General features: G+C 38.5%; 1 protein-coding gene across 21 annotated transcripts in view; it reads left to right on the top strand.

The window, feature by feature from the left end:
* The window catches only part of ENOX2 (ecto-NOX disulfide-thiol exchanger 2), a 432,409-nt gene that overhangs the window by 267,394 nt on the left and 137,140 nt on the right, over positions 1 to 27,875 (top strand). For 17 of the 21 annotated variants that reach the window (XM_019716148.2, XM_074323651.1, XM_019716147.2 and 14 more), the window contains 2 exons: positions 12,722 to 12,856; positions 26,323 to 26,478. In XM_019716148.2, coding sequence (XP_019571707.2) covers positions 12,760 to 12,856; positions 26,323 to 26,478 — 253 coding nt within the window. In that variant the 5' untranslated portion in view covers positions 12,722 to 12,759. The remainder of the gene's footprint in view (positions 1 to 12,721; positions 12,857 to 26,322; positions 26,479 to 27,875) is intronic. The other 4 variants (XM_074323656.1, XM_019716140.2, XM_074323657.1 and 1 more) reach the window with 2 other exon arrangements.

The following is a 27,875-nucleotide window of genomic DNA, read 5'->3' as shown; positions in this document are numbered from 1 at the left end:
CACCTATCTGGACAGATCCATGCATGATGCAACAGGCCACTGAAACACACAAGCTCTGAAACTGGTGTACGGAGACCTTTGGAACTTCAGAAGCTATCCACATCCCCCAAGAGAGATGGTGCCCTGACTCATGAGACCTGTTCACAGAGGAGAAACTCACCTTCCAGGGAATCCCCAGTTTTGTGAGAATCCGGAAGAGTGTAGAAAAAATATAATACTCTAATGGGAGAGAAAATGAAAGACTGCAGTCAGAGAGAAAATAAAACATTCTACCAATACCTACTGGAAAACAAAGGAAAGACCACTTCCTATCAACCTGTTGCAGAACCCACTCTTGTAGATGCCTAGGAAGAGAAATAATAATTCAAGAATTGCAATAAATAATGAAGGTAGTAATGAGGCCGCTCAGAAAGTATAGGAAAAGTTATGTTAAGTGAAATAAGTCAGAAAGAGAAAGACAAATACCATATGATCTCACTTATATGTGGAATCTAAAGAAAAGAATAAGTGAATGAACTAATCAGAAACAGTTTTGGAAAAATGGAGGAAAAACTGAGGGTTGCTAGATGGGCAGGGGGGTGGGGATAAGGGGAAGGTGAGAGGTTTTGGGAACGTACAGAGGGATAGTGGATGGGGGGAGGGGGGTTCACACAGTGTGAGGGATATAAATGATAAATGTCTAAGTTTTGCTTTGTCTTGTGCACCTGAAACTAATTAATAAAAAAAAAAAAAAATGAACTTAAAGACATGGAAATACATGACTAAAATAACAGAGAATTCAAGATTGCAGTCCAGAAAAAGCTCAATGAGATGCAAGGAAACACAGACAGGCAGTTTAATGAACTAACAAACAAAAAGAACAAAATGAACATTTTACAAAGAGATTGAAATTATAAAAAAGAAAAAAATAGAATTTCTGGAGATTAAGAACTCAATAAAATAAATGAAGAATAAAATAGCAAGCTTAGGTAATAGAGTTGACCAGATGGAGGAAAGAATCAGTGACATCAAAGATAGAAATCTGGAAAAGACAGTATAGAAGAAGAGAGAGACAAAAGAAGTGAAAGAACTCTGGAAGAACATTCTAACTCCATCAGAAAGAACAATATAAGAATAATGGGCATATCAAAAGGAGAAGAAAGGGAGAAGGGGACAGAGAGTATATTCAAACAAATAGTTGACGAGAACTTCCCAAACTTGTGGAAATAACTGGATCCTCGAATCCAAGAAGCAAGTAGAACACCTAATTACCTCAATCCCAACAGGCCTTCTCCAAGGCACACTGTACTGAAGCTGTCAAAAATTGACGACAAAGAAAGCATCCTCAAGGCAGCCAGGGAAAAGAATACAGTAACCTACAAAGGAAAGCTCATTAGATTATCATCAGATTTTTCAGCAGAAACACTACAAACTAGGAGGCAGTGGACTCAAATATTCAAATTATTGAAAGAGAGAAATTATGAGCCAAGAATAATATACCCAGCATAGATATCCTTCAGATATGAAGGAGGAATAAAGACCTTTCCAGACATAGAGAAGCTGAGGGAATTTTCTAAAACAAGACCTGCGTTACAAAAAATAGTGAAGGAGGCTGTGGGGGCAGAGCCCCAGAAAGTAGTTTCCAGGCTCTCGGCCTCACATAGAAAGGTGTTGGCTCAGGTAGTAAATGGCCAACTGTGATTGCATGGCCATCAGCTGTGGCTAGTTGGCCGTCAGCTGTAACCAGTGAGCCATTGGCCACTAATATAACTGCTGTGGCTAGGCTAGCAGGAAGGAGAAGAGAGAGAGAATGGGGGCTAGCAAGAAGATGGTGGCTGGGCTAGCAAGAGCGGAAAGCAGAGAGGCGGATGCTGCCAGCGAGAATATAGTGGTATGACTCCCCTACCTACGGCTCCGTGGGTGTTCCTTTTTGGCCTCACCATATCCTGCGTTCTTGTGTGGGGAGCAGGAGCAGAGACCCCGCAGGCCGCCCCGCACGACAAATGGTGCAGCGAGCAGGGTCTCCCGGACGACAAATGGCGCAGCGAGCAGGGTATGGTGCCGGCCAAGGCTCTCCAAAAGGCGGTGGAGCAGTTTGTGCGTGTGAACACCCAGTCTGAGGAAGACCAGGAGGAGCAGCTGCCGGAGAGCTGGATCCCCGTGGAGGGGTGGGAGGACGTGGACAGTTCTCCCACCAGCACAGGAAAAGCCATGCAGCTGCTGGAGAGATGGAGCCCCGTGGAGAGGTGGAAAGATGTGGACGGTTCCCCAACCAGCACAGGCCGGAGAAACCAAAGGTCGTTGCAGCCCTGTGGGCCGGGGAAGTTCCTGCTCAGGCAGCCCGGATGCAGGACTTGTCCCGGGAGGACAGGCTTGCTGAGTCCTCCGTGGGAGATGTGGGTGAGGTCAAGGTCATCCCTCACCCCCAGGACAGCCCTGGCGAATGACTATGGACTATGGGGAATTGCCTTCCATCCCTAATTTAATGGACAACTTGACTGTTTGTTTGGGAACATACCACCATGTAGTGGAACTGGGGGATATTTGCTTTTGTGTCTTGACTGGCCACCATTGAGAATATGTAAGCACCTTGATTGTGAGTCGCTATTGTTCCAGCAGGGTACCCCGAGAGGCCCAGAGAGAGTGGCAGTGCCCTGAGAGCCCTGGCTGTGTCCAGGAAGTGTGGCTGTGCCCACAGAGAGTGGCAGTGCCCTGAGAGCCCTGGCTGTGTCCAGGAAGTGTGGCTGTGCCCACAGAGAGTGGCAGTGCCCTGAGAGCCCTGGCTGAGTCCAGGAAGTCTGGCTGAGCCCTGAAGATACCCTGGCTGTGCCCAGGAAGTCGGGCTGTTCCCAGAGAGAGTGGCAGTGCCCTGAGAAATCCTAGCTGTGCCCAGGGAAACTAGTGGTACCCTAAGAAGTCCAGGAAGTCTGGCTGTGCCCAGAAGTACTGGTGGTGCCCTGAGAAACCCTGGCTGTGTCCGGGAAGACAGGTGGTACCCTAAGAAGCCCAGGAAGTCTGGCCGTGCCCAGAAGTACTGGTGGTGCCCTGAGAAACCCTGGCTGTGTCCGGGAAGACAGGTGGTACCCTAAGAAGTCCAGGAAGTCTGGCCGTGCCCAGAAGTACTGGTGGTGCCCTGAGAAACCCTGGCTGTGCCCAGAGAGCCTGGCTGTGTCCAGGATATTGCATTCACCTTCAGGCTCCTCGCACAGGGCCCCTCGCGGAAGACGCTTGTCGCGTAGATTGTGAGGCGAGAGCCTGTAGGGGTGGAGTGTGGGAGCAGAGCCCCAGAAAGTAGTTTCCAGGCTCTCGGCCTCACATAGAAAGGTGTTGGCTCAGGTAGTAAATGGCCAACTGTGATTGCATGGCCATCAGCTGTGGCTAGTTGGCCGTCAGCTGTAACCAGTGAGCCATTGGCCACTAATATAACTGCTGTGGCTAGGCTAGCAGGAAGGAGAAGAGAGAGGGAATGGGGGCTAGCAAGAAGATGGTGGCTGGGCTAGCAAGAGCGGAAAGCAGAGAGGTGGATGCTGCCAGCGAGAATATAGTGGTATGACTCCCCTACCTATGGCTCCGTGGGTGTTCCTTTTTGGCCTCACCATATCCTGCGTTCTTGTGTGGGGAGCGGGAGCAGAGACCCCGCAGGCCGCCCCGCACGACAAATGGTGCAGCGAGCAGGGTCTCCCGCATGACAGAGGCTCTCGACCTGAAACATAAAAGCAGAAGAATACAAAACCATGAGTAGTATTACAAACAGACAGAAGCAGGAAATGGCAACCCCTACACCAAATAGGACACTATGCACTTAAACATAACATACAGGGTAAAGAAGGAAAAGTAAAACATTTTAAAAAAAGAAGAAAAAGAAAACTTGCAGAAATCAAGTCACAGCATAAATACGTATAATTTGTGACAAAAAAAACATAAAAGGAGAGAGAGTATTAGGTCTGAAGCGGCACAAGGGACTGGAGAATGGAAGCATACTGAAGAAAATGTAATATTCTAAATATGAAACTTTGTTTTACGTAAAATTAATGGTAACCACTCAAGAAAAATCCAGAAGAGAAATATATAACATAAAAAATGAAGAAATAGAGGAGGGAAATCACAGAATACCACCACACTGAAATATTAGACACTGAAAAAAAGGCAAAGAAACAATGGTGACACCATCTTACCAGATAACCAGATAGAAGGGTGGGAAATTCTCACATATAAATAATCACTCTAAGTGTAAATGGACTGAATTTGCCAATGAAAAGGCACAGAGTAGCAGATTGAATAAAAAAGCTAAACCCAACCATATGCTGTCTCCAAGAGACACATCTCAGCTACAAGGACAAGCATAGACTCAAAGTGAAAGGGTGGAAATTGACACTCCAAGCAAATGGTACCCAAAGAAAATCAGGTGTAGCCATAATGATATCAGATGAAACAGACTTCAGGGTGGAAAAGATAACAAGAGACAAAGATGGACATTTCATAATGGTGAAGGGGACTATACAGCAAGAAGACATAACAATCATCAATATTTATGCCCCCAATCAGGGAGCACCAAAATACACCAAGCAACTACTAACACAACTAAAGGGAGAAATTGACCAAAACACAATTATAGTAGGGGGTCCTAAAGATGTCATTGACAGCTATGGGTAGAGCATCCAAAGCAAAAATAAATAATGAAATAGCAGCCCTAAATGACACATTAGATGAAATGGATATAATTGAAATTTATAGAGCACTTCATCCTAGAACATCAAACAGTACCTTCTTTTCTAGTGTACATGGAACATTCGCAAGGAAAGACCATGTATTGGAACATAAAACTAGCATCAGCCAATTTAAGAAGATTGAAACAATACGAAGCATATTCTCTGATCACAAAGCTTCAAAATTGGATATTGACTGCAAAAAGAAAGCAGGAAAAAAACCACAAATATGTGGAGATTAAACAAACATAGGTGGGTTTTTTTTTTGTTTTTTTTTCTTAATTTTATTTTATTAAATTTATTGGGGTGACAATTGTTAGTAAAATTACATAGATTTCAGGTGTACAATTCTGTATTACATCATCTGTAAATCCCATTGTGTGTTCATCACCCAGAGTCAGTTCTCCTTCCATCACCATATATTCGATCCCCCTTACCCTCATCTCCCATCCCCCACCCCCCGCCCCCCTTACCCTCTGGCAACCACTAAACTATTATCTGTGTCTATGAGTTTCTGTTTCTCATTTGTTTGTCTTGTTCTTTTGTTTTGAAAACAACTGGGTCAAAGAAAAAATGAGAGATCAAAAGATACATAGAAACAAATGAGAATGAAAATGCATCCTACCAAAATTTTGGGGATGCAGCAAAAGCAGTTTTAAGAGGGAAATTTATATAATTACAGGCCTATCTCAAGAAACATGAAAAATCCCAGATAAATAACCTCACATTATACCTTAAAGAACTAGAAAAAGAAGAACAAATGAAGCCCAAAGTCATCAGGAGGAAGAAATAATAAAAAACAGACCAGAACTAAATCAAATAGACAACCAAAAGACAATAGAAAGATAATACATCAAAGAGTTGGTTCTTTGAAAAGATGAATAAAATTGGCAAACCCTTGGCTGGACTCACTAAGATAAAAAGAGAAAGGACACAAATAAAATCAAAACAAAAGAGGGGAAGTTACCACAGATGCCACAGAAATGGACAGGATCATCCAAGAATAGTATGAAAGACTATATGGCTCCAAATTTAATAACCTAGAAGAAATGGATATATTCTTAGAAACATATAGCTTTCCTAGTCTGATTCACGAAGAATTGGAAAATATAAATAGACTGATCAAAAGTAAGGAAATTGAATCAGTCATCCAAAACCTTCCCAAAAGCAAAAGTCCGGGACCAAATGACTTCACTAGTGAATTTTACCAAACATACAAACAGGATCTAATAGCTGTCCTATTCAAACTCTTCCAAAAAATTGAAGAACAGACAACACTCCCTAACTCATTTTATGAGGCCAACATTATTCTGACACCAAAACCTGGTAAGGATAATACAAAAAAGAAAATTACAGACCAATATCTCTGATGAATACAGGTGCAAATATCCTAAACAAAATTCTAGAAAATTGAAGGCAACAATGCATTAAAAAGATCACACATCACGACCAAATGGATTTGATCCCAGAGACACAAGGATGGTTCAGCATACGCAAATCAATCAATGTCATACACCACATAAACAAAATAAAGGACAAAAATATTATGATTATATCAATAGATGCAGAAAAAGCATTTGACATGATACAACATCCATTTATGACTAAAACAACAAATAAAATGGGTATAGAAGGGAAAAACTCCACATAATAAATGCCATATATGACAAACCCTCTGGTTATGTAATAATTAATGGTGAAAAACTGATGCCTTTTGCTCTATGTTCAGGAACACAACAGGGCTCTCCTCCATCACCTCTGCTTTTCAACATAGTGTTGGAAGTCCTTGCCAGAGCAATCAGGGAAGAGAAAGAAATAAAAGGCATCCAAATTGGGAATGAAGAAGTTAAATTGTCACTCTTTGCAGATAACATGATGCTAAACATAGAAAATGCTAAAGACTATTTAAAACAAGAAGCTATTAAAAACAAAAAACGAATACAGTAAAGTTGCCGGCTACAAAATCAACGTACAAATTTCCATTGCATTATTTACTAGCAATGAAACCTCAGAAATACAAATTTAAAAAATTCATTTTGCAATTGCGACAAAAAAAATACTTAGGAATAAACTTGACCAAGAATGTGAAAAACCGATACACAGAAAACTATAAGACATTTTTAAACAAAATTGAAGAAGACGTGAAGAAATGGAAAGACATTCCGTGTTCATGGATTGGAAGAATCCATAGTTAAAATGGCCATACCACCCAAAGCAATATACAGATGTAATGCAATCCCCATCAAAAACCCAATGGCATTTTTCAAAAAAATAGAACAAAACATTGTCAGATTCGTATGAAACCAAAAAGATCCCGAATAGCCAAAGCAATCTTAAGAAAACAGAAGAATGCTGGATGTATCACACTCCCCGACTTCAGCCTGTACTACAGGACAACAGTGATCAAAACAGGATGGTATTGGCAGAAACACAGACCAATGTAATAGAATTGAAAACCCGGAAATGAACCCACATATATATGGACAGATAATTTTTGACAAAGAAGCCAAAAACATACAGTGGAGAAAAGAAAGCCTCTTCAATAAATGCTGCTGGCAGAATTGCAAAGCCGCGTGCAAAAGAATGAAACTAGACTGCTATCTGTCACTGAGTACCATAATTAACTTAAAATGGATAAAATACCTAAACATAAGACCTGAAATAATAAACTGCATAGATGAAAACATAGGTATTAAACTTATGGACCTTGGGTTCAAAGAGGATTTTATGAATTTGACATCAAAGGTAAGGGAAGTAAAAGCTAAAATAAATGAATTGGGACCATATTAAATTAAAAGGCTTCTGCACAGCAAAAGAAAACCGTGGACAAAATAAAGAGGCTACCAACCAAATGGGAGATTTCTGAAAACAATGCCTCTGATAAGGGGTTAATATCCAAAGACTATATATTGAAACATAAAACTAGCCTCAGCAAATTTAAGAAAATTGAAATCATACCAAGATATGCTCCGATCACAAGGCTTTGAAACTTCATATCAACTGCCAAAAGAAAGCAGGAAAAACCACAAATACATGGAGATTGAACAACATTCTTTTAAAGAACGACTGGGTCAAAGAAGAAATTAGAGGAGAGATCAAAACATACATAGAAACAAATGAGAATGAAAATACATGCTGCCAAAATTTTGAGATGCAGCAAAAGCAGTTTTAAGACGGAAATCATTACAGGCCTATCTCAAGAAAAGAGAAAAATCCCAAATAAGTAACCTCACGTTACACCTTAAAGAACTAGAAAAAGAAGAACAAATGAGACCCAAGTTCAGCAGAAGAAAGGAAATAATAAAAATCACAGCAGAGCTAAATGAAATACAGAACAAAAAGACAAGAAAAAATTAATTTGACAAAGAGCTGGTTCTTTGAAAAGATTAATGAAATTGACAAATCCTTGGCTAGAATCAGTAAGACAAAAGAGAGAAGATACTAATAAACAAAATGAGAAATGAGAAAGGGAATTTACAATGGATGCAACAGAAATACAAAGAATCATCCAAGAACACTATGAAGGACTACATGCCACCAAATTTAATAACCTAGAAGAAATGGACAAGTTGTTAGAAACATTTTACCTTCCTAGGCTGAATTATGAAGAATTGGAAAGTCTAAACAGACCGATCACCAGTAACGAAATTGAATCAGTCATGCAAAACCTTCCCAAAGCAAAAGTCCAGGACCAGATGGTTTCACTAGTGAATTTTACCAAATCTTCAAAGAGGATTTAATACCAATCCTTCTCAAACTCTCCCAAAAAATTGAAGAAGAGACAGTATTCCCTAACTCATTTTATGAGGCCAACATTACCCTGATACCAAATCCTGGTAAAGATAACACAAAAAATGAAAACTACAGACCAATATCTCTGATGAATACAGATACAAAAATCCTAAACAAAATTCTAGCAAAGCGAATGCAACAATGCTTTAAAAAGATTATTCATCACGACCAAGTGGGGTTCATCCCCGGAGAAAAAGGAAGGTTCAACATCTGCAAATCCATCAATGTGAAACATCACATAAACAAAATAAAGGACAAAAATCATATGATTATATGAAATGATGTAGAAAACACATTTGACAAAATACAACATCCATTTACGATTAAAACACTTAATAAAGTAGGTGTAGAAGGAAAGTACCTTAACATAATAAAGGCCATATATGACAAACCCTCAGCTAACCTCATAATTAACGGTGAAAAACTGAAGCCCTTTGCTCTATGTTCAGGAACACGACAGGGCTGTCCCCTATCACCTCTGCTTTTCAACATAGTGTTGGAAGTCCTTGCCAGAGCAATCAGGCAAGAGAAAGAAATAAAAGGCATCCAAATTGGGAATGAAGAAGTTAAATTGTCACTCTTTGCAGATGACATGATGCTATATATAGAAAACCCTAAAGACTCCACCAAAAAGCTATTAGAAACAATCAACGAATACAGTAAAGTTGCTGGCTACAAAATCAGTGTACAAAAGTCCATTGCATTCCTATATACTAACAATGAATTCTGAGAAAAACAAATAAAAAAACAATTCCCTTTGCAATTGCAGCAAAAAGAATAAAATACCTAGGAGTAAACTTAACCAAGGATGTGAAAGACCTATATGCTGAAAACTATAAGACATTTTTGAAAGAAATTGAAGAAGACACAAAGACATGGAAATTACATTCCATATTCATGAATTGGAAGAATGAACATAGTTAAAATGGTCATATTACCCAAAGCAATATTCAGATTTAATGCAATCCCTATCAAATTCCCAATGGCATTTTTTAAAGAAATGAAACAGAAAGTCATCAGATTTGTTTGGAACTACAGAAGACCCCAAATAGCCAAACTTATCTTAAGAAAAAAGAACAATACTGGATGTATCACACTCCTGACTTTAGCTTGTACTACAGGGCTACAATAATCAAAACAGCATGGTATTGGCAGAAAAACAGACACATAGACCAATGGAATAGAATTGAGAACTCAGAAATAAAACCACATAAATATGGACAGATAATTTTTGACAAAGAAGCTAAAAGCATACAGTGGAGAAAAGACAGCCTCTTCAATAAATAAATGATGCTGGCAGAATTGGAAAGCCACATGCAAAAGAATGAAACTGGACTGCTATATGTCACCATGTACCAAAATTAATTCAAATGGATCAAAGACTTAAGCATAAGACCTGAAACAATAAACTGCATAGGAGAAAACATAGGTATTAAACTTATATACCTTGGGTTCAAAGAGCATTTCATGAATTTGACTCCAAAGGCAAAGCAAGTAAAAGCTACAATAAATGAATGGGACTATATCAAACTTAGAAGCTTCTGCTCAGCAAAAGAAACCCTCGACAAAATAAAGAGGCAGCCAGTTGAATGGGAGAAGATTTTTGTAATTAGTTCCTCTGATAATGGGCTAATTTCCAAAATATACAAGGAACTCATGCAACTCAACAAAAAAAACAGACAACCCAACTGAAAAATGGGCAGAGGACCTGAACAGACATTTCTCCAAAGAGGACATACAAATGGCAAATAGACATATGAAAAAATGCTCAACATCACTAATCATCAGAGAAATGCAAATCAAAACCACAATGAGATATCACCTCACCCCAGTCAGAATGGCTATCATCAACAAGACAAATAGCAACAAGTGTTGGAGAGGCTGTGGAGAAAAAGGAACCCTCGTACACTCTTTGTGGGAATGCAGACTGGTGCAGCCGTTATGGAAGGCAGTGTGGAGGTTCCTCAAAAAATTACGAATAGAAGTACCATATGACCCATCAATCCCTTTCCTGGGTATCTACCCAAAAAATCTGAAAACATTTAGAGATAAAGACACGTGTGCTCCAATGTTCACTGCAGCTTTGTTTACGGTGGCCAAGACATGGAAATAACCAAAATGTCCTTCGATAGATGAATGGATAAAGAAGTTGTGGTATATATAAACAATGGAATACTATTCAGCGGTAAGAAAAGATGATATAGGAACATTTGTGACAACATGGATGGATCTTGAGAGAGTAATGCTGAGCGAAATAAGTCAGACAGAAAAAGCAGAGAACCATGTGATTTCACTGATATGTGGTATATAAACCAAAAACAACAACAGAACAAGACAAACAAATGAGAAACAAAAACTCATAGACACAGACAATAGTTTAGTGGTTACCAGAGGGTAAGGGGGGTGGGGGGGTGAAAGAAGAGGGTAAAGGGGATCAAATATATGGTGATGTAAGGAGAACTGACTCTGGGTGGTGAACACACAATGTGATATATAGATGCTATATTACAGAATTGTACACCTGAAGTCTATGTTACTTTACTGACAATTGTCACCCCAATAAACTTTGTTTTTTTAAAAAATGGATTGAAAGACCTACATGTGAAACAGATAACTGTAAAATTCTTAGAGGATAACGTGGGAGAAACTTTGATGACCATGGGTACGGCAGTGACTTTTTAGATACACCACCAATGGCACAGTCCATGAAAGAAATAATTGATGCACTGGATTTAATTAAAATTAAAAATTTCTGCTCTGTGAAAGACAATGTCAGGAGAGTGAGAAGAGGAGCTACATATTGGGAGAAAATATTTGCAAAAATACACAACTTATAAAAGGCTATTATCTAAATTATGCAAATATCTCTTAAAATTCAACAGTAAGAAAACAAATAACCTGTGTAACATTTGCCAAAGTGTTTAATAAACACCTTACATAAGAAGTTATACGGATGGCAAATAAACGCTAAAAAAGATGCTCCACATCATATGTCATCAGGGAAATGCAAATTAAAATAACAAAATTTCACTACACACCTATTAGAATGGCCAAAATCCAGGATACTGATAACACTAAATACTGGTGAGGATGTGGAGCAGCAGGAGCTCTCATTCATTTCTGATTGGAGTGCAAAATAGTATGGCCACTTTGGAAGACAGGTTGACAGTTTCTTAGAAAACTAAACATGCTCTTACCATTATGATCTAGTGATTATGCTGCTTGGTATTTATCCAAAGGAGCTGAAAACTAATGTCCACAAAAAAAGAAAAGAAAAGAAAAACATACACAAAAATGTTCATAGCAAGTTTATTCATAAATGCAAAAATTTGGAAGCAGCCAATCTGTACTTCAGTAGGTGACTGTATAAACGGTGGTATATCAGACAGTGGAATATTATACAGCACTAAAAAGAAATGAGTTGTGAAGCCATGAAAAGACATGGAGCAACTTTAAATGTGTATTGCTCAGTAAAAGAAGACAACCTCAAAAGGCTACATACTGTATGATTCCAACTATGTAACATTCTAGAAAAGGCAAAATTATGGAGACAGTGAAAAAAAATCAGTGGTTGTTGAGGTTGGGGATTGGGATGGGATGAATAAGTGGAGCACAGAGGATTTTTAGGGAAGTAAAAATTCTCCATATGATACTATAATGATTGATATTTTCCAAACCCACAGCATGTACAACACCAGAGTGAACCCCTAATATGTTTAAACTATGGCTTTTGAGTGATTATGATGTGTCAATGTAAGTTCATCACTTGTAACAAACACACCACTCTGGTAGGGGATGTTTGTAATGGGGGAAGCTGTACATGTTTGGGTGCCAGGAGTATATGTGAAATCTCTGTACCTTCCCCTCAGTTTTGCTGTAAACCTAAAACTGCTCTAAAAAAAAGGTGTGTGTGTGTGTGTGTGTGTGTGTGTGTGTGTGTGTGTGTATATATAACAGTAGGGAAGGTAAGAAGAAAAAGAAGGAAGGAGGGAGTGAGGGGAAGAGAGAGAAAAAGAGAAAGAAACACTAAAATGCTGTCTGGTATACTGCTTTCAAATTCTATGGCTTCCTGCTAGTTTAAGCTGTATTTTTTTAACACTTGTTAAGAGCTGGAATTCAGGCCTTTATCCATCGCTTGTCCATCAGTCAATTTTTGTAAAGCATTTGTCAGAGTTTACATTGATAAGAACCTAAACACTGAAACCTTAGTACAACAAATTATTTTGCTTGTCATTTCTTTTTAGCTGATAATAGTAGAACTCTGAATGTGGATTCCACTGCAATGACGCTACCTATGTCTGATCCAACTGCATGGGCCACAGCAATGAATAATCTTGGAATGGCACCACTGGGAATTGCTGGACAACCAATTTTACCTGGTATGCTATTTTTAATCACCTCACAAGCATTTATTTTTATTGACCATGTGGTCATAAATATAGCAGTATGACACAATTTACTTTGAAGTTAACATTTACCAGATTCTGCCTAAAGTGTGCATTTTTGTAATATGAGCTTTATAGACCGGGTAGCCAGTAGTTACTAGTATACTCTCTATTGAATTATTGGCAAGCTTGGGGTGTATCTGATGCAGGATATGCAGAAAATTTAAATAACTCATTGCAATAAAAGTCAATAGGATTTGGCAAGGAATTTAAATCTTGTCTAGTTGTTGGATTTCTTAGAAGAGACAAATAAACGTGGAGCTGGAATGAGAACTGACTGAGACATCCCAAAAATCTTAGACTTAAAGGGAAGGAAAGGACATGGTGGGGAGCATCCCAAAGACCATAGTTAACATTGAATAACTTTTCATATTTTTTTAAACAAAATAACCCATAAGAGAATGGGCATGGTGTCCTAACTCCATCTCCACTAAAGATAAAAATAAAAATGCCACAGCATCTGAAAGTTTTAGTTTAGACACAAAAGTTTCTTCCTGGACTGTCAGAGCTATTAACCATTAAAAATTGCCATCCCAGGAAGCGTGGGGTTCTTTTCAAGCATCCTAAACATTAATCTCTCCAGAGTCATTTAATTGTGGTCCTACTTAAAAGCATGACCGGATCCTGCCCATTTAGAACCTTGCTACTCAAAGTGTGATCTGCATAACCTGGGAGCTGTTAAGAATTCCAGAATCGCAGGCCCCAGCCCCAAACTACTGAATCAGAAGCTGCATTTTTTTTTAAATTAAAGTTTACTGGGGTGACAATTATTAGTAAAGTTACATAAATTTCAGGTGTACAATTCTGTAATACTTCATCTATAAAGGGGGAGGGCGTGGTAGGTAAGGGTAAAGTGGATCCAATATATGGTGATGGAAAAAGAACTGACTCTGGGTGGCGAAGCTTCATTTTAACACGATCCTCAAGTAATTCACAAGCACATTAAAATCGAGCAATAGATCTAGAGTCATACTGCTTTGTTATGCCATTTGTTTATATAGCTACTCCCACCCTCAAAAAATAATTTCACAATTCCAGATTGGATTTTGAATCTCTGTAGGGGGATAAAGTAGGGTAGGCAACAATGATACATAATAATCTTAATAATAAATTAAGAAATGTTATTGCATTGAAAGCTTAGAGACAAGCATAAAGGCAGCCAAACATAAAGAAAAAAAAATATGTGAATGAGAAATGGGTGGAGAAAAAAAGGAGCTTGGATTCTATATGTGGCAGAAGCAAAGAACTATTTCACCAAACTGTAATTCATACCGTGGGCTGCAGATGACTAGACTGCACCCTACTGCATTAGACCAACCATGATTGAAATGAGCAACCAGGCGTCCTTTAAGGGCTACAGTGATTGGACCATGTATGTCCTTGGGTTTTAAATAGCTGGAGGAGCCAATATGGGATCAGCAGGTGTTATAACGGGAGCTGGTATGGCATAGTGGTTAAGAACTCAGACTCTGGAGTCAGTCTGCATGACTTCCAAGTCTGCTTCTTTTACTATGTCATCTTGGGTAGTTTTATATCATCTATGAAACTAAATTTTCTTGTTCATAAAGTCAGGCTAATAGTACCTAACCATTAGGGTTGTTGTAAGTTGTAAATTTTGCTTAGCACAATACTTAGTACATAGTGCTCAAAACTGTTGGCTATTAAAATACTGAAAAACGTTATTAATATATTTCTCATAGATACTTACAAAAGAAGTAATGGGTTTTTTCATTTAGTTTTTCATTATTTCATTATAATAGAATTTAAGCTAAAATATTGTATATTGTTCTATAGCTCCATATGAAGTAGTCCAGAGTCACAATCTCTTATAGTCTAGAGTGACTAGATTACCTGATTTGGCTTAAGTATTACCAGTTTATGGAAATCTGAACTGTATAGGTATATGTCTCAGGGAAAATATTGAGGCCAGATATGCTCTGATACCAAGGAGACTAAATGTTAGCTTACATCAGATTATTTGTAAATCACCACGTCTAAACATAAGTCTATGTCCGCAAAATAATCTTCAATGCTTAGCCACCCATCTATACTGTGGAGCAAAACAGGCCTAGCACTGAGAGGAAAAAAAATATATACAAGTCATCATTACAGGCCCAATGTTTACACTGGGGCCAATATCAAGCCTAGAAAATTAGGGCAGGTTTTCTTTTTTTTTTCTTTTTTTTCTTTATTATATTTATTGGGGTGACAATGGTTAGTAAAATTATATAGGTTTCAAATGTACATTTCTATAATACATCATTTATATATTGCATTGTGTGTTCAGCACCCAAAGTCAGTTCTTTTACCATAACCATATATTTGACCCCCTTTACCCTCTTCTACCACCCCCCTTCTCCCTTACCCTCTGGTAACCACTAAACTATTGTCTGTGTCTATGAGTTTTTGTTTCTTTGTTTGTTTGTCTTGTTCCTTTGAGTTTTATATCCCACATATGAGTGAAGTCATATGGTTCTTGACTTTTTCTGTCTGTTTTATTTCACTTAACATAATAATCTCAAGATCCATCCATGTTGTCGCAAATGGCAGTATTTCATCTTTTCTTATGGCCGAATAATATTCCATTATGTACGAGTATATATACCACATCTTACTTTTAACAGTAGCTCACAAGGCTATTTCTTCAGAGGCAGTACCTTGCTTAGTATTTAACAACACAGGCCTTGAACACAGACTACTTGGGTTTGAATACTTGCTCTGCCACTTGCTAGCCTTGTGACCTTGAGCAAGTTACTTGACCTATCTGTATCTCAGTTTCCTCATCTGTAAAGTGGGCATAATTATAGTATCTAACTCACAGTGTTGCTATGAACATTAAATAATATACTTAGCACAATGTTTGACATATAATAAGCACTCAATAAAGGTTAACTGTCATCATTATTATTAGTAATAATATTACATTCTTTTAAAGATGGAAATACCAACATACTTCCTTCAAATGGCTGCTAAGCTGCCAATTGAATTGAAAGTATTTCAATTTAAGTGGGTGCTAGGCAGCCACTGTCAGCTCTAATAAGTGTTCCACACATCAATCTCCAACCAGACATCTGAAACCTCAAGAGTGATTTTAATTTATACCTCTAGCCCCCTTTGCCTACATTTTGTTTTCTTAAGGACTATGAAGAGACAGCTTCTCAGATCCCCCTTCAACTTTGTGATTCAGTGATCTTTTTGCTGTGCTCCAGGGAAAGTTACTTGATTTTTTTTAAAACCTAGTCTTAGAAATACTGATATTGAGTGCAGTAGTGTCCTTCTTGTCTTAAAAGTACATGCAGCAGTAGCACTAGACTGAGACATACTTTGTAAAGCTATGTATAAAATCACTTGAGTTATGTGTAAACTGCTTTTTCTCCTGTGTATTATTTTAGGAAAGCAGTTTAACCATCAAGATTAGAACATGGATTCTGATCTAGTCTGTGTAGGTTAAAGTAAATGCCTGCTCTGCCATTAAGTAGCTGTAACTTTCAAAGTTACATAACCTCTCTATGCCTCAGTTTCTTCATCTGTAAAATGGAGGTAATAATAGCACCTATGTTACTGGGTCGTTATGAGGATGAATGAGTTAATACATGTAAAATCTTAGAATGATGGCTGGCTTGCAGTAATCCCTCAATGAACTCAGCTATGATTATAATTGTTTCAAGTTCTTATCTGATATATGGCTCACAAATAGTTGAATTATGGCTCATTTATATTCTTAACAACAGTAAACTATAATGAATGCAGTGACATTTTTTTTCCCCTGAAGAAGCACTGGACAATGGCAGGTGATGAGAACAGTGCATGTCTGACAGTGCTGATGACTTCTCCCTATAAATCTAGTGGAAATCCAAGAAATGGAAGGTGCCAGCACACTCCAATGCTGCCTACCCTTCTTGCCAAAATCTGGGGAATAGGGTGTCTGCCATCTTTATTAAGTAACATTGTAACTGGATGGAATAAAACATCCCCCTTATTCTCTCCCCACCCCTCAAAATCCCTTATAATGGAAAAGTCAGCAGATGAGCCACATGCAATTGTTTCCTGAGATCACCCATTGATGGGTCAATAATTCAACTACTTTTCTGTCCCTTAGGAGGTTTCCTACTGAGCCAGCAGGCTTTTCTTTGTCATGTTTTATCTGGCCTATCTGTAACAATAGAAAAGGCTTTTGGAATTGATGAAATCTATTCCTTGATTTCCCCCAGAGAACTCAAATCGAAACTGTCATGGATGCTGAGTTTTTTGGACACATATTTGTCATCAGGGCAGTGTCTGGCTTATTATACTCATTAAATGGGGAGCAGAGATAGACCATCTCTGGGGTCTGGGGTAGAGCTTCCTTTCATCTAACATGGTGTTTTGTACAGCTGCTGTTCAATAAAGTTAATCCACCATGAGGTGGATTGGGAGGTCCCCTCTTGCTGGTGGCTGTCTTTTCTAAAAGAGTATTTGCTTTTCCGAGCTGGTCAAATAAAACCAATGCTCCTTTTCACATGAAGAGAGGCACCAACAAGAGTCACACCTTCTGTTTAGGAACGATCGTTCTGCACTTCATCCCAAATTAATCCAAAGATGGACCAGTTGAGGGGTACTCATTGAATACTGCATGCTGCTTCCTTTATTTTACCCTCAATTAAAATATCCTTAACATTCAAATGTGGAGTGCATGATATCCCCAGAAAGCAAAAGAGTCCCTCATTGTGGTGTCTTCACTATATTGACTATGCGTCCTTCATAATGGGAAATATTGGAAAATATGGACTCATGGACCTTATTCCCAGAGCAAGACCCTGCCCATCTATGACCGTTGTCACTCTTAAGTAAGCAGTTCTCATTGGAACCATCAGGCTAATTCTGATGGGAACAGAAAGAAAGAATGAGGATGTATGACACATGACAGATCACTCTACAAGCTCCTCAAGGAGGCCTGAACTTGCGTTTTCATTATTTTTAATGTCTTCTACAAATATAATATGCTTTCAGTGGCATTTAAGGTTGAGATCCTGAGAAAGGAGAGCACTGTTCACCATCATTATTAACACTTCACCAAGAGCCAATAATACATAAAATACTTTACCAAATAGAATTAATGTCTCTCCAAAACAAACTTGAATCCTACCCACTTATGGTACTCTCAAGACTCCCCATGGAAACTATCAAGAAATATTTACTTAGGGAGGCCTGCTATATGCAAGGTACTGCAAGAATCCCTAGGAATAAAGTGGTGAACAAAAAAAACTAAGATTCCTGCCCTTATAATGATTCCAGTACTTTTAGACACCCCCTCCATATTTTCTCCCTAATAAAACCTGTTCTCATGTATGCCATGCCTCTTGACTGACAAATGCTCAAAGGCTTCTTATCCATTTTGCTCATTTGTGCTTTTATTTACCCATCTCTTCATTAAAAATATATTTAGCTAGGTCAAGGGAGTCCAAAATGGACATAGCTCAATCCTTGCCTTCAAGCTCAGAGTCCAGTGGCAGAAGCAACAAAGTCAGCATCACTACACTACAATATAGTAAGTGCCATAGTAGAAATGTAGAAAAAGTATTGTTTTACGCAGTGTGGCATTGGGGCAGGTGTGAGGTAGGTAGTGGTGGTCAGGGAATATTCACAGAAATGGTAACATTTGAATTCAGTATGCAGAGGTATATAGGAATGTGTCAGATGAAAAAAAAAAAAAAAAAACACACTAAGAACAGCCCAGGCAGAGGAAAGGGTACATCAGGGTCAGATATATACAGTCTGGAGACAATGGTTAAATACTGAGTTGAATTATATCACCCCTATCTACAAAGACTTTGAGGCAGCTTATAATAAATTTCAGTAAAAGAGAAAAATAACCAGTAAAATAGACCAGCATCTGGGAAAATATAAATGAGAATAGAAGGTGAAGACCAGGTAGGGAGGTTAATCAGAATTCAGATGTGTAGGTCATAAGATCCCACCTAGTTTCTAAAGTTGAGCTGCAGTTGTGACCAGGTATCCAAAACAAAGAGGGAAACCTAATCAGTTACATAATTTGCATTGTCCATGAAGAGAAAATATACCAATCCCCAGGAGAAGTCAAACTTTTCGTGCCCCTTAACACTTTTGTGTGTGTGTTTGACATTTTAGTTCTGAAAGAAGTTTTCATGGGGAGCTTCATATATAGAGGTATACATTAAGTGAGGTAGTTGAGCGACCTCTAAATCCCAAACACTGGTGTGTAGCCCAGGAACAGTTGATATTACTTTTCCTAATCTGTTTCAAAGTGTAAAAACTAAGAATATAGTGAATTTTTCATGAAGCTGAATTTGCTCAATTGAAAGAACTATTATGTGTCTATATTCTGAGATTATAGACTGCCTATATTTTTGGTTTTAAAATGTATTGTCTTTGTTTCTTTATTTGTTTGCCTTGTTCCTTTGTTGCTTTCAGTTTTATATCCCACATATCAGTGAAGTCATATATGGTTCTCGACTTTTAATGTCTGACTTATTTCACTTAGCACAATAATCTCAAGATTCATCCTATTGTTACCCCAATAAATTTATTAAAAAGAAAAAAAAAAGAAAAATTTTGGTCAATTGAAAAAAATGTTCGGTCTTTTATGAACTGCATGAATGGTAGGTACATGGTTAGTTTCTACTATTATTCCCACGTCTTTTCCTGGCAAATTAAGAGTTTGGAAACCTTAAATATATGTATGTAGGTAATTTTATTTTATTTTTTATTGTTATACCGTGTTTCCCTGAAAATAAGACCTAGATGGACCATCAGCTCTAATGCATCTTTTGGAGCAAAAATTAATATAAGACCTGGTATTATATTATATTATATTATACCTGGTCTTACATTATAGTAAAATAAGACCCAGTCTTATATTAATTTTTGCTCCAAAAGATGCGTTAGAGCTGATGGTCCGTCTAGGTCTTATTTTCAGGGAAACACGGTATAAGTTTCAGGTGTACAATATTATCATTTGACACTTGCATATACTACAAAGCGATCACCCCCAAAAGTCTAGTTACCATTCATCACCATACAATTGACCCCTTCTAGCTTTTCATTCATTCCTAACCCCCTCCCCCTCTAATAACCACTGATCCGTTCTCTGTATCTGTGTGTTTGTGTTTTTGTTTTGTTTGTTCATTTGTTTTTATTCATCTCTAAAGGTGTTCACAGTATCCCTGGATGAGAGTTGAGAGTATGACTCTGAATCTGTCAAATGTTCTAATGAGGCAAGAACACAGTATAAATAAGTAGGAAGTAGTAAGGGGAAGGAGGGCTAGAAAGGTAGATATTTGCAAAAACTTTTATAAAGAAATAAAGCTTCATTCGTGGAAATTTAGGATCAAAGTTGAGATTTATTGGGGAGAATCTTTATGAATTGAAATTATGCTGCATAACCCACCCAAGCTTAGTTTGCTACCTTGTTTGACATTGTAGATGAGTCAGGCCCTGACTCAACTTTTCAGCTGGCCTGAAACAAAGGTTTTGATGATCTTCTGGAGAAGCAGGACAGAATGTTGATAGAATTTGAGAGTCATTGTGCAAAAAAATTGGAAACCAGTGCTCTATTTCCAAAAGGGCAGGTGATAAGTCCAGGATTATTTTGCAGCTCAGCCAAACTGTCCTTAGAAATCTGTGTTCTCTCTTCAGGTTGACTTCCTGGAAAGTCTTTTCAAGGATCTGCATAGAACAGAGGCAGTCAGAACTGTAGTCAGTTAAAATTTCTCGATAACCAGGCATAATTCCTAATTTTCCAATGAATTGTTTAGGAAATAGCAATAATGCCCCAGTAATGTATATCTGAATTGGAATCAGAATTTTCTATAGAATAGTTTAATTATGCATCTCTAACTAGATCCTATTTGGAACACTTATTTTGGACTAATCTATGGTTGCATTTTAGTGGTTTTACTGTAAGTGCCCACTACCTCTTGATGCTCAAAGGGTCTCTAGAATACCTAAAAGATTGGAAATGCCTTTATGGACCTGGGGGGGACTTGGATGGGGAGAAATCACAAAGTGCAGGCAGAGCCTTTCTGAGGTTATGAAAGGGCTTCCCGGCAGTCAGAACCAGAGTCCAGTCCTGAAAAGGCAAGCAGGATAGTAAACATGTGTCACCTCCTACCTTTGCTTATGTCCAGTTCATGCATTGCCACAATTCCAACCTCTCCCGTGGGTCAAAGTTGAGACAATGGATTTAAAACAGAGGGATCTAAATTACCTAACACTGTGGTAATACATATATTGAATATCTCAACAGGAAATTCTAGGTGTAAAGATAAGCAGCCCTAAGGTATCCTCTTGGACAGGAACATTTCAAGGCTTGCTACAGGTTGAGTAGGTAGACACACAGCTTAATCTGACAAAGAGCATCTTTTTTTCCCCTCCCTGTGGACTTTGTGGGAAGCATTATAAACTAAAGATTGAGAACATAGTTAGTAAAACCTACCTATTGTATGGCCTTACTGTGTTACTCTATGAGCTTCAATTTCCTCATCTGTAAAATAGGGAATATTTCCCATTCCTTAGGATTGTTGTAAAAACTAAATGAGAAGATGTGTATAAAACCTGGGAACTCATATATCCTCAATTAATAATTAGTAGTAGTATGGACACTGTCCCTTAACCTTGCTACAAAAGTGGAGGTTGCTTTTTACAGAAAGAAAACCAGAGTGAACTGGCCTGCTAGAAAATATCAAGGATTGAACCATAAAATTGTCATGTGTGCTGTCTTTGTCAAGCATCAAAGATGGGCATCCTCTAAAGTTTCTAGTGTTTTGTAGAAATCTTTAGTCTTAGTACATCTTGTACAGTGGCAGTCATCTGGCATTGTTCCAACTGGCCCAGTAATATAGCGACAATTGCTCAAGACAGTGGCCCTGGGGCCATGCTAGGTCCCAAAGCACCTTTTCAATAATCAGAAAAGTCATAGTCAGTCTAGTTTGGGTGCTTAAGGCACTTTCTATTTTCATTCTTTGAAAATAGTTAACTCTGTTAACCAATCACACTCCATTCCACAAGCATGCTGCATATTCTGCTTACCTTGTTTAATGCTTAGCACAGTGCCTGGCACATTGTAAATACCCAATAAACAATTATAGTGATGATAATAGTTGATGATACAACATTGTAACTGTTTGCATGGCTGTTTGAAAAATAAACTATGAGGTCAAGGATTTTGTCTTACGCATTCCTTCAACCCCAACACCTGGTAGAGAGCCTGGCATCGGAGATTGAATGGATGGACATATGGATAACTGGACGGGAGCTTAGAAATGGCACTTGCCTCCATTGTAACTCCCTGGCTCAAATGTGTACAGAGAATGGAGGATGATAATATTGCCAGGTAACTACTCTAGATTAAGTAAGTACAAGTTGCTAGGCAGTAGGAAGGCTTAAGGCTACACTGAGGCATTACATGATTGTAACTCTGAGGAGCAAGCTAGCCCAAGTAAAACACAGCATTTGCATTAAGCTGGAACTTTGGGAAGTACATGAATCAGAAGAGGAAGACACAAACAAACTCTTATGACAATTCCACCAATGGCCATGCCAAGAGTCAAGAAAGCAGTAGGGAAAGAGTGCTAGAAGAAGAGATGTTAAAAACAAAATAAAAAAGGGTATTTATTGTGAAAAGGACTTTGGAGGAATATCTTGGCCTTTTCCACAACTCTTTGATAAAATGATTTCAAACATCCTTCAGAAGTTTGGATTCCTAAGATAAGTGATAATACTTCCGTGTTTCCCTGAAAATAAAACCAGGTCTTATACTAATTTTTGCTCCAAAAGGTGCATTAGAGCTTATGTTCAGGGGATGTCATCCTGAAAAATCATGCTAGGGCTTGTTTTCCAGTTAGGTCTTATTTTGGGGGAAACACAGTAAGTACTTGCTAACAGTATTCCTCAAGTCAGGTCAGGGGTCTGGAAAAGGGGAAGAATTTCTCTGGTGTTCTAGTCCCAATGTGTTTTAAATTGTTGGACTTCTTTGATTTTTTAGGTTCTACAATATTTGTATGAGGGCCATGATTTCAAATGGTTATGTTCTCGGTTGGCACTGGAAATTCGCATCAACTTTGGTGCTTAATGGTTGAAAATAAATTAAAGAAGTAATCAGTGTTATAGGAGCCTTTGAGATGTCATGTATAACTTGCCATCTAGCAAGCCCTGCTGAGCAGTGTAACCTGTGGAACTCTTGGCATATTGAACACAATGAAGAAAGGGAGTTTATCTAGTCTGGCTTTAGCCATATGTCATGAATATATTTGCTTTTAAATGAGTTTCATAAAATATTAATGTAATCATACGAAACAGCAGAGTGGCGAGTACATCACTCAGGAGTTATATTTAGCCTGTGTATTTGCTTTTTGTTTGTCTCTATTTATTAGTAGACAGTACATGGAGACAGGCATTTCTTTCTCTGTGGAAGTGGCAGAACTTATTTAATGAACTGATGTTTCTGTAATGCGTGGTAAGGTAGAGTTGTGAGTGACAGAGCTATATGAATAATAATGAGGAGGCAGGCAGAACAATAAAAGGAAGGCAAACATTTCAGTAAAAGAGGAAAAATAGATGTGATTGTTTAGTTGGCACACAATCTAATCTGATCTTTTCCTGCTAAAAATTAACAGTTTGTAAAATGGGTGAGATAATATTAACAATTTTTCCAAAATCTTATAAACAAGGAATGGAATTTTCCAGACATAAATGACACTCTTAATCACAGTGCTCTTATTCTACAGCAAAGGAACAGAATATCAGTGGCCTTAAGTTCTCTACGATGGAATGGAAGATCTAGACCACCATCCCCATCTTCTTAGAGCCTAAAATGTAGAAGGCTATCACAAATGTTCGTGGAATATTGGAATGAATGTCTCAACAAGTAAATTTATTGGTGTGTGTATGCATATTTTGAATGGAAGGAAGGAGTTACCATGTTTCCCCGAAAATAAGACCTAGCCAGACAATCAGCTCTAATGTGTCTTTTGAAACAAAAATTAATATAAGACCCGCTATTATGTTATATTACATTAGTTATATTATATTATATTATATTATATTATATTATATTATATTATATTATATTACATTATATTATAAAGACCCGATCTTATATTATAGTAAAATAAGACCAGATCTCATATTAATTTTTGCTCCAAAAGACGCATTAGAGCTGATTGTCTGGCTAGGTCTTATTTTCGGGGAAACACGGTACCTATCAAGACTACCACCTATCATGCCAGAGATATTTTATCTGTTCTGTCCTTTCATCCTTTGAGATAAATGTCATTATTTGCCCCCACTTTTACTGAAAAGGAAATGGAGGCACACAGATATTAACAAACCTTCCTCAGTGTCATATAACTAGTATGTGGAGAAGAGTAGAGATATGAGAGCCACAGGGAGGAAGGGGAGTGTGTGTGTGTGTGTGTGTGTGTGTGTGTGTGTGTGTCTGTGTGTCTGTGTGTGTGTTCATGCACCTGTGTACACATGCATGTTGAGTGAGATGACGTGAGGGCTAAAAGTTAATTTCCTTTCAGAAAAATAAAAGGTTTTGGAAGATTTTTTTTCCCTCCAAAACATGTCTAGGGTCTTGACATGCATGACAGGCATGTGAGAGGATGGGGAATGCCCTTGCTCTCTTGGGTTGGCTTGCAATGGGGGATACCCATGTGCCACCTGCCTGCTTATCTGCCCAGTCATAAGACTCCCTCCTACTAGCCCCGTTGTACCTGAAATTTTGCTTCTGTAGGAACCACATATTATTGCAACTGTTTTGATCTATTTCCTTCAACAACATCTTAGAGAGCCACCCAGGGGATACAGAGCCACCTTGAGGACATGCTTTCGGGCATTCCAACCTTGGGCCTGTGTGGTGAGCAGAGTAAAGTTTTCAGGAGTAGGACCTGCTACTGCTACTGCAACTGCCCCTACATTATCAGAAGTCCTTATGTAATATTTTGGGTTTTTTGTAGTCCACTGTGCATTCTATCGCAGAGGGCAGGTGTGAGAGGTGGGAAAATACAGAAGTAGAATGCACTCCCTTTTCTCAAAGGACTTGCATTTGGATATAAAGAAAAAATGTAAACAATTAAGTCAGTACCACCTTTAGACCTAGGCAAGTGGGGCCCCTGCCCTGGGCCTGCACCTCAGGGGACCCCATGGTTTGCAAACGCTGTATCAGTATTTTCTGTCTTTCTCCATTTTCTGAAACTGATCAAGTTTTGCAGTATCATCTAAGCAAGGAGCCCCAATCTCAAACTGAACCTAAGTGGACACCAGTTCCCATTTCTCTCCTTTGGGTCACTCCCCAATCCTCTATCCCACATGTGGAGTCAACTAGATGCCCCCGTGAAGCTTCAGAACTCATGCCTATGGAGTCTTCCCAGAGTTTTGGTTCCAGGAGAGTGTAGCCTGGCAAGTAAATCACTCCAGCTGTCTGGTATAATATTTCTTTCATGGTATCATGTGAGATTGTGCCACCAGAGTAGTGTCAATATTGATTTGGAGTGAGTCAAACTGTGAATATAGACAACCCCACAAAAAATATTTGTTTGGGGGCCCCCATACATACTAGAAGCATCCCTGAATGAAGCAAGGGATGATGTAAAATAAAACTCAGTGGCAACAGGTGTAGAACAAATCGTTTTTAGACACAGAGTTAAAAATGAACCAGAATTATCTGGAAAGGATTCTTCAGGGAGGGTGGGCCTTAAGCCAGGCCTTGGAGCATGGGAAAAATTGGGGGAGGCTCAAATTATTCCATGCAGGAAGAATAACATGAACAAAGGCACAGAAAAATAGTTATTTATTGAGCGTTTTGTACTATGCATTATGCTAAGCACATTACATTCATCATTTTATTTATTCCTCACAGCTCCCTAGTAGGTAGATGGGATTAACCCTGTTTTGCAAATGAGGAAATGGAAGTTCAAAAGATTCATTCTGCTAAGCAAATGGTGGAACTAGGACCCAAGTCTGCCTAATCCCCCAAACTGTATGCTCTTAACACCATGCTATACTGCAAAAAGCCAGGAAGTGTTACAAGGGACAACAGGAAGACTTGTCTGAGTGAAGCACAGGGTGTGTGTTGGGAACTAGTGGAAGGCAAAATCAATAGACAAGGCACAGTCATATTATGAAAGGCTTTGGATATCAAAATGAGATGTAGAGACAAATAGGCACTGGTCAAACATAAACAAACAGCCCCATCCCAAAAGGACAATGCACGAGTATAATATAATATTTAAGACCTGGTAATACCAATACACATACCATGTTTTCTTAAATATCCTGCCTCTGTCATAGACCTTTGGTATGAAGCTTATAAGGAAACGTCCTGCCTCCACTTGACTTTGCCTGGTGTCATTTATGGTTCTCTCTTTCCTCTCCTTTTATAGACTTTGATCCTTCTCTCGGAATGATGACTGGAATTCCACCGATAACCCCGATGATGCCTGGCTTGGGAATAGTACCTCCTCCAATTCCACCAGACATGCCAGTAGTGAAAGAGATAATACACTGTAAAAGCTGCACGCTTTTCCCTCCAAATCCAAGTAATATTCTGCTTTTTATCCACATAAGTCACAATGTTTTGGTGTCTAGGAACACTCTCTTCTTTTTCAAAAGAATTCCCAAGGGCTTCCTAAATGTATTTTCAGAAACTTCACCTAGAAAACAGAAGACAGGAAATTTTTCTCTTGCTAGTCAAGGCTAAATTTTATGCAGAGAGCAACAGATTTCTGTGTGCTGGTTGCAGTACAAATGTTAAAATGTATTTCTAATGCTCTCTGGTAAGGAATTCAAGTGTGTTAGTACAGGAGACACCTGACACAAATTGCTCAACACTGTCATTTGCAGCCTCTCCTTTTCATAACAGGCTTACATTCTGATGATGGCAGAAATAGTGTGGTCTGAGCCTGTGAGGCACATGAGAAAATATACTCGGTGCTAAAAAATGCTCCGCTGCTACCAGCTATTCACACATCACTCAAACTACTGCTATTTAACTAATGAGCTGTAACAGACAGTGAGGTGAGGTTCAACTTACTGTGAGAGCAAAGAAGAATATTGAGACTAAGTGAAACTACTTGTAGCCATTCAGTCAATGCAGTTCATGTAGAAATGGTCTAGACATACATCTTGTCACTAATTAATAGTTTTCTCCTTAGACTCTTAAAAACTTCTGCAAAGATATAGTGACTATATTTCAGTTTAAATGTAGCAGCAATAATAATTGACTCAAACTTGTTTCCAGATCTATTTGTGGTTTTATTTACTTTAAATTATCAAGAGCTACTTCTTCATGTGACCCAAGCTTCATTAAAGCTTTTCCTCAGTTCTAGTGGTGCTGGGTGGCTTACTTAAGGGATTAATCACTATAGTGCTAAGAGATTAAAGCTGTTTGTTAAGGGACACACTCAGGGGTCCAGGCCACAGAGCAAATAAACTTGCCTTACACGATAAACATGAACTTTGGCAATATGACTTCAGACAACTATTTCATCTCCTGCCTTACATAGGAATCAGTTAATCATGGAATCAGGCCCTGGGAGGGACGCAGATTCGATTTAGTATGGTCTGCTTATAAGCAAGATAATTTTAGAATAAGTCAGTGTTGGTTGGACAAATCATCTTGGCCTCTTTTGCTAGTAAAAATGTTCTTAATACCTTTTTCCAGTCTTTGAACTTGATTGTTCGCAGGGTACTTCCTTCCAGACCAATAAGTAATTTAGGAGGTCAGGATCTCAGAGAACTGAATTGAGAGAAGAGCTAGCATGTCACAGGGGAATTAGGGAATGGAGAATAAGATGGCCCTAGTAGACCTTACCTGCCAGCCCAAATGGCCAGTCCTAGATTTGTGTTTAGTGTCTAGGTGAATGAGTAGCACTGTTACAACACCTTTGTCTCTTACTCATAGTGCCACTGTCCCTACAAATGGGCCATGGACTTT

This window comes from Rhinolophus sinicus, chromosome X (genome assembly GCF_036562045.2).
Source record: "Rhinolophus sinicus isolate RSC01 chromosome X, ASM3656204v1, whole genome shotgun sequence".
Classification (NCBI taxonomy): domain Eukaryota; kingdom Metazoa; phylum Chordata; class Mammalia; order Chiroptera; family Rhinolophidae; genus Rhinolophus; species Rhinolophus sinicus.
Note: the sequence above shows the minus strand (reverse complement) of the source record. Positions and strands in the feature narration are given on the sequence as shown.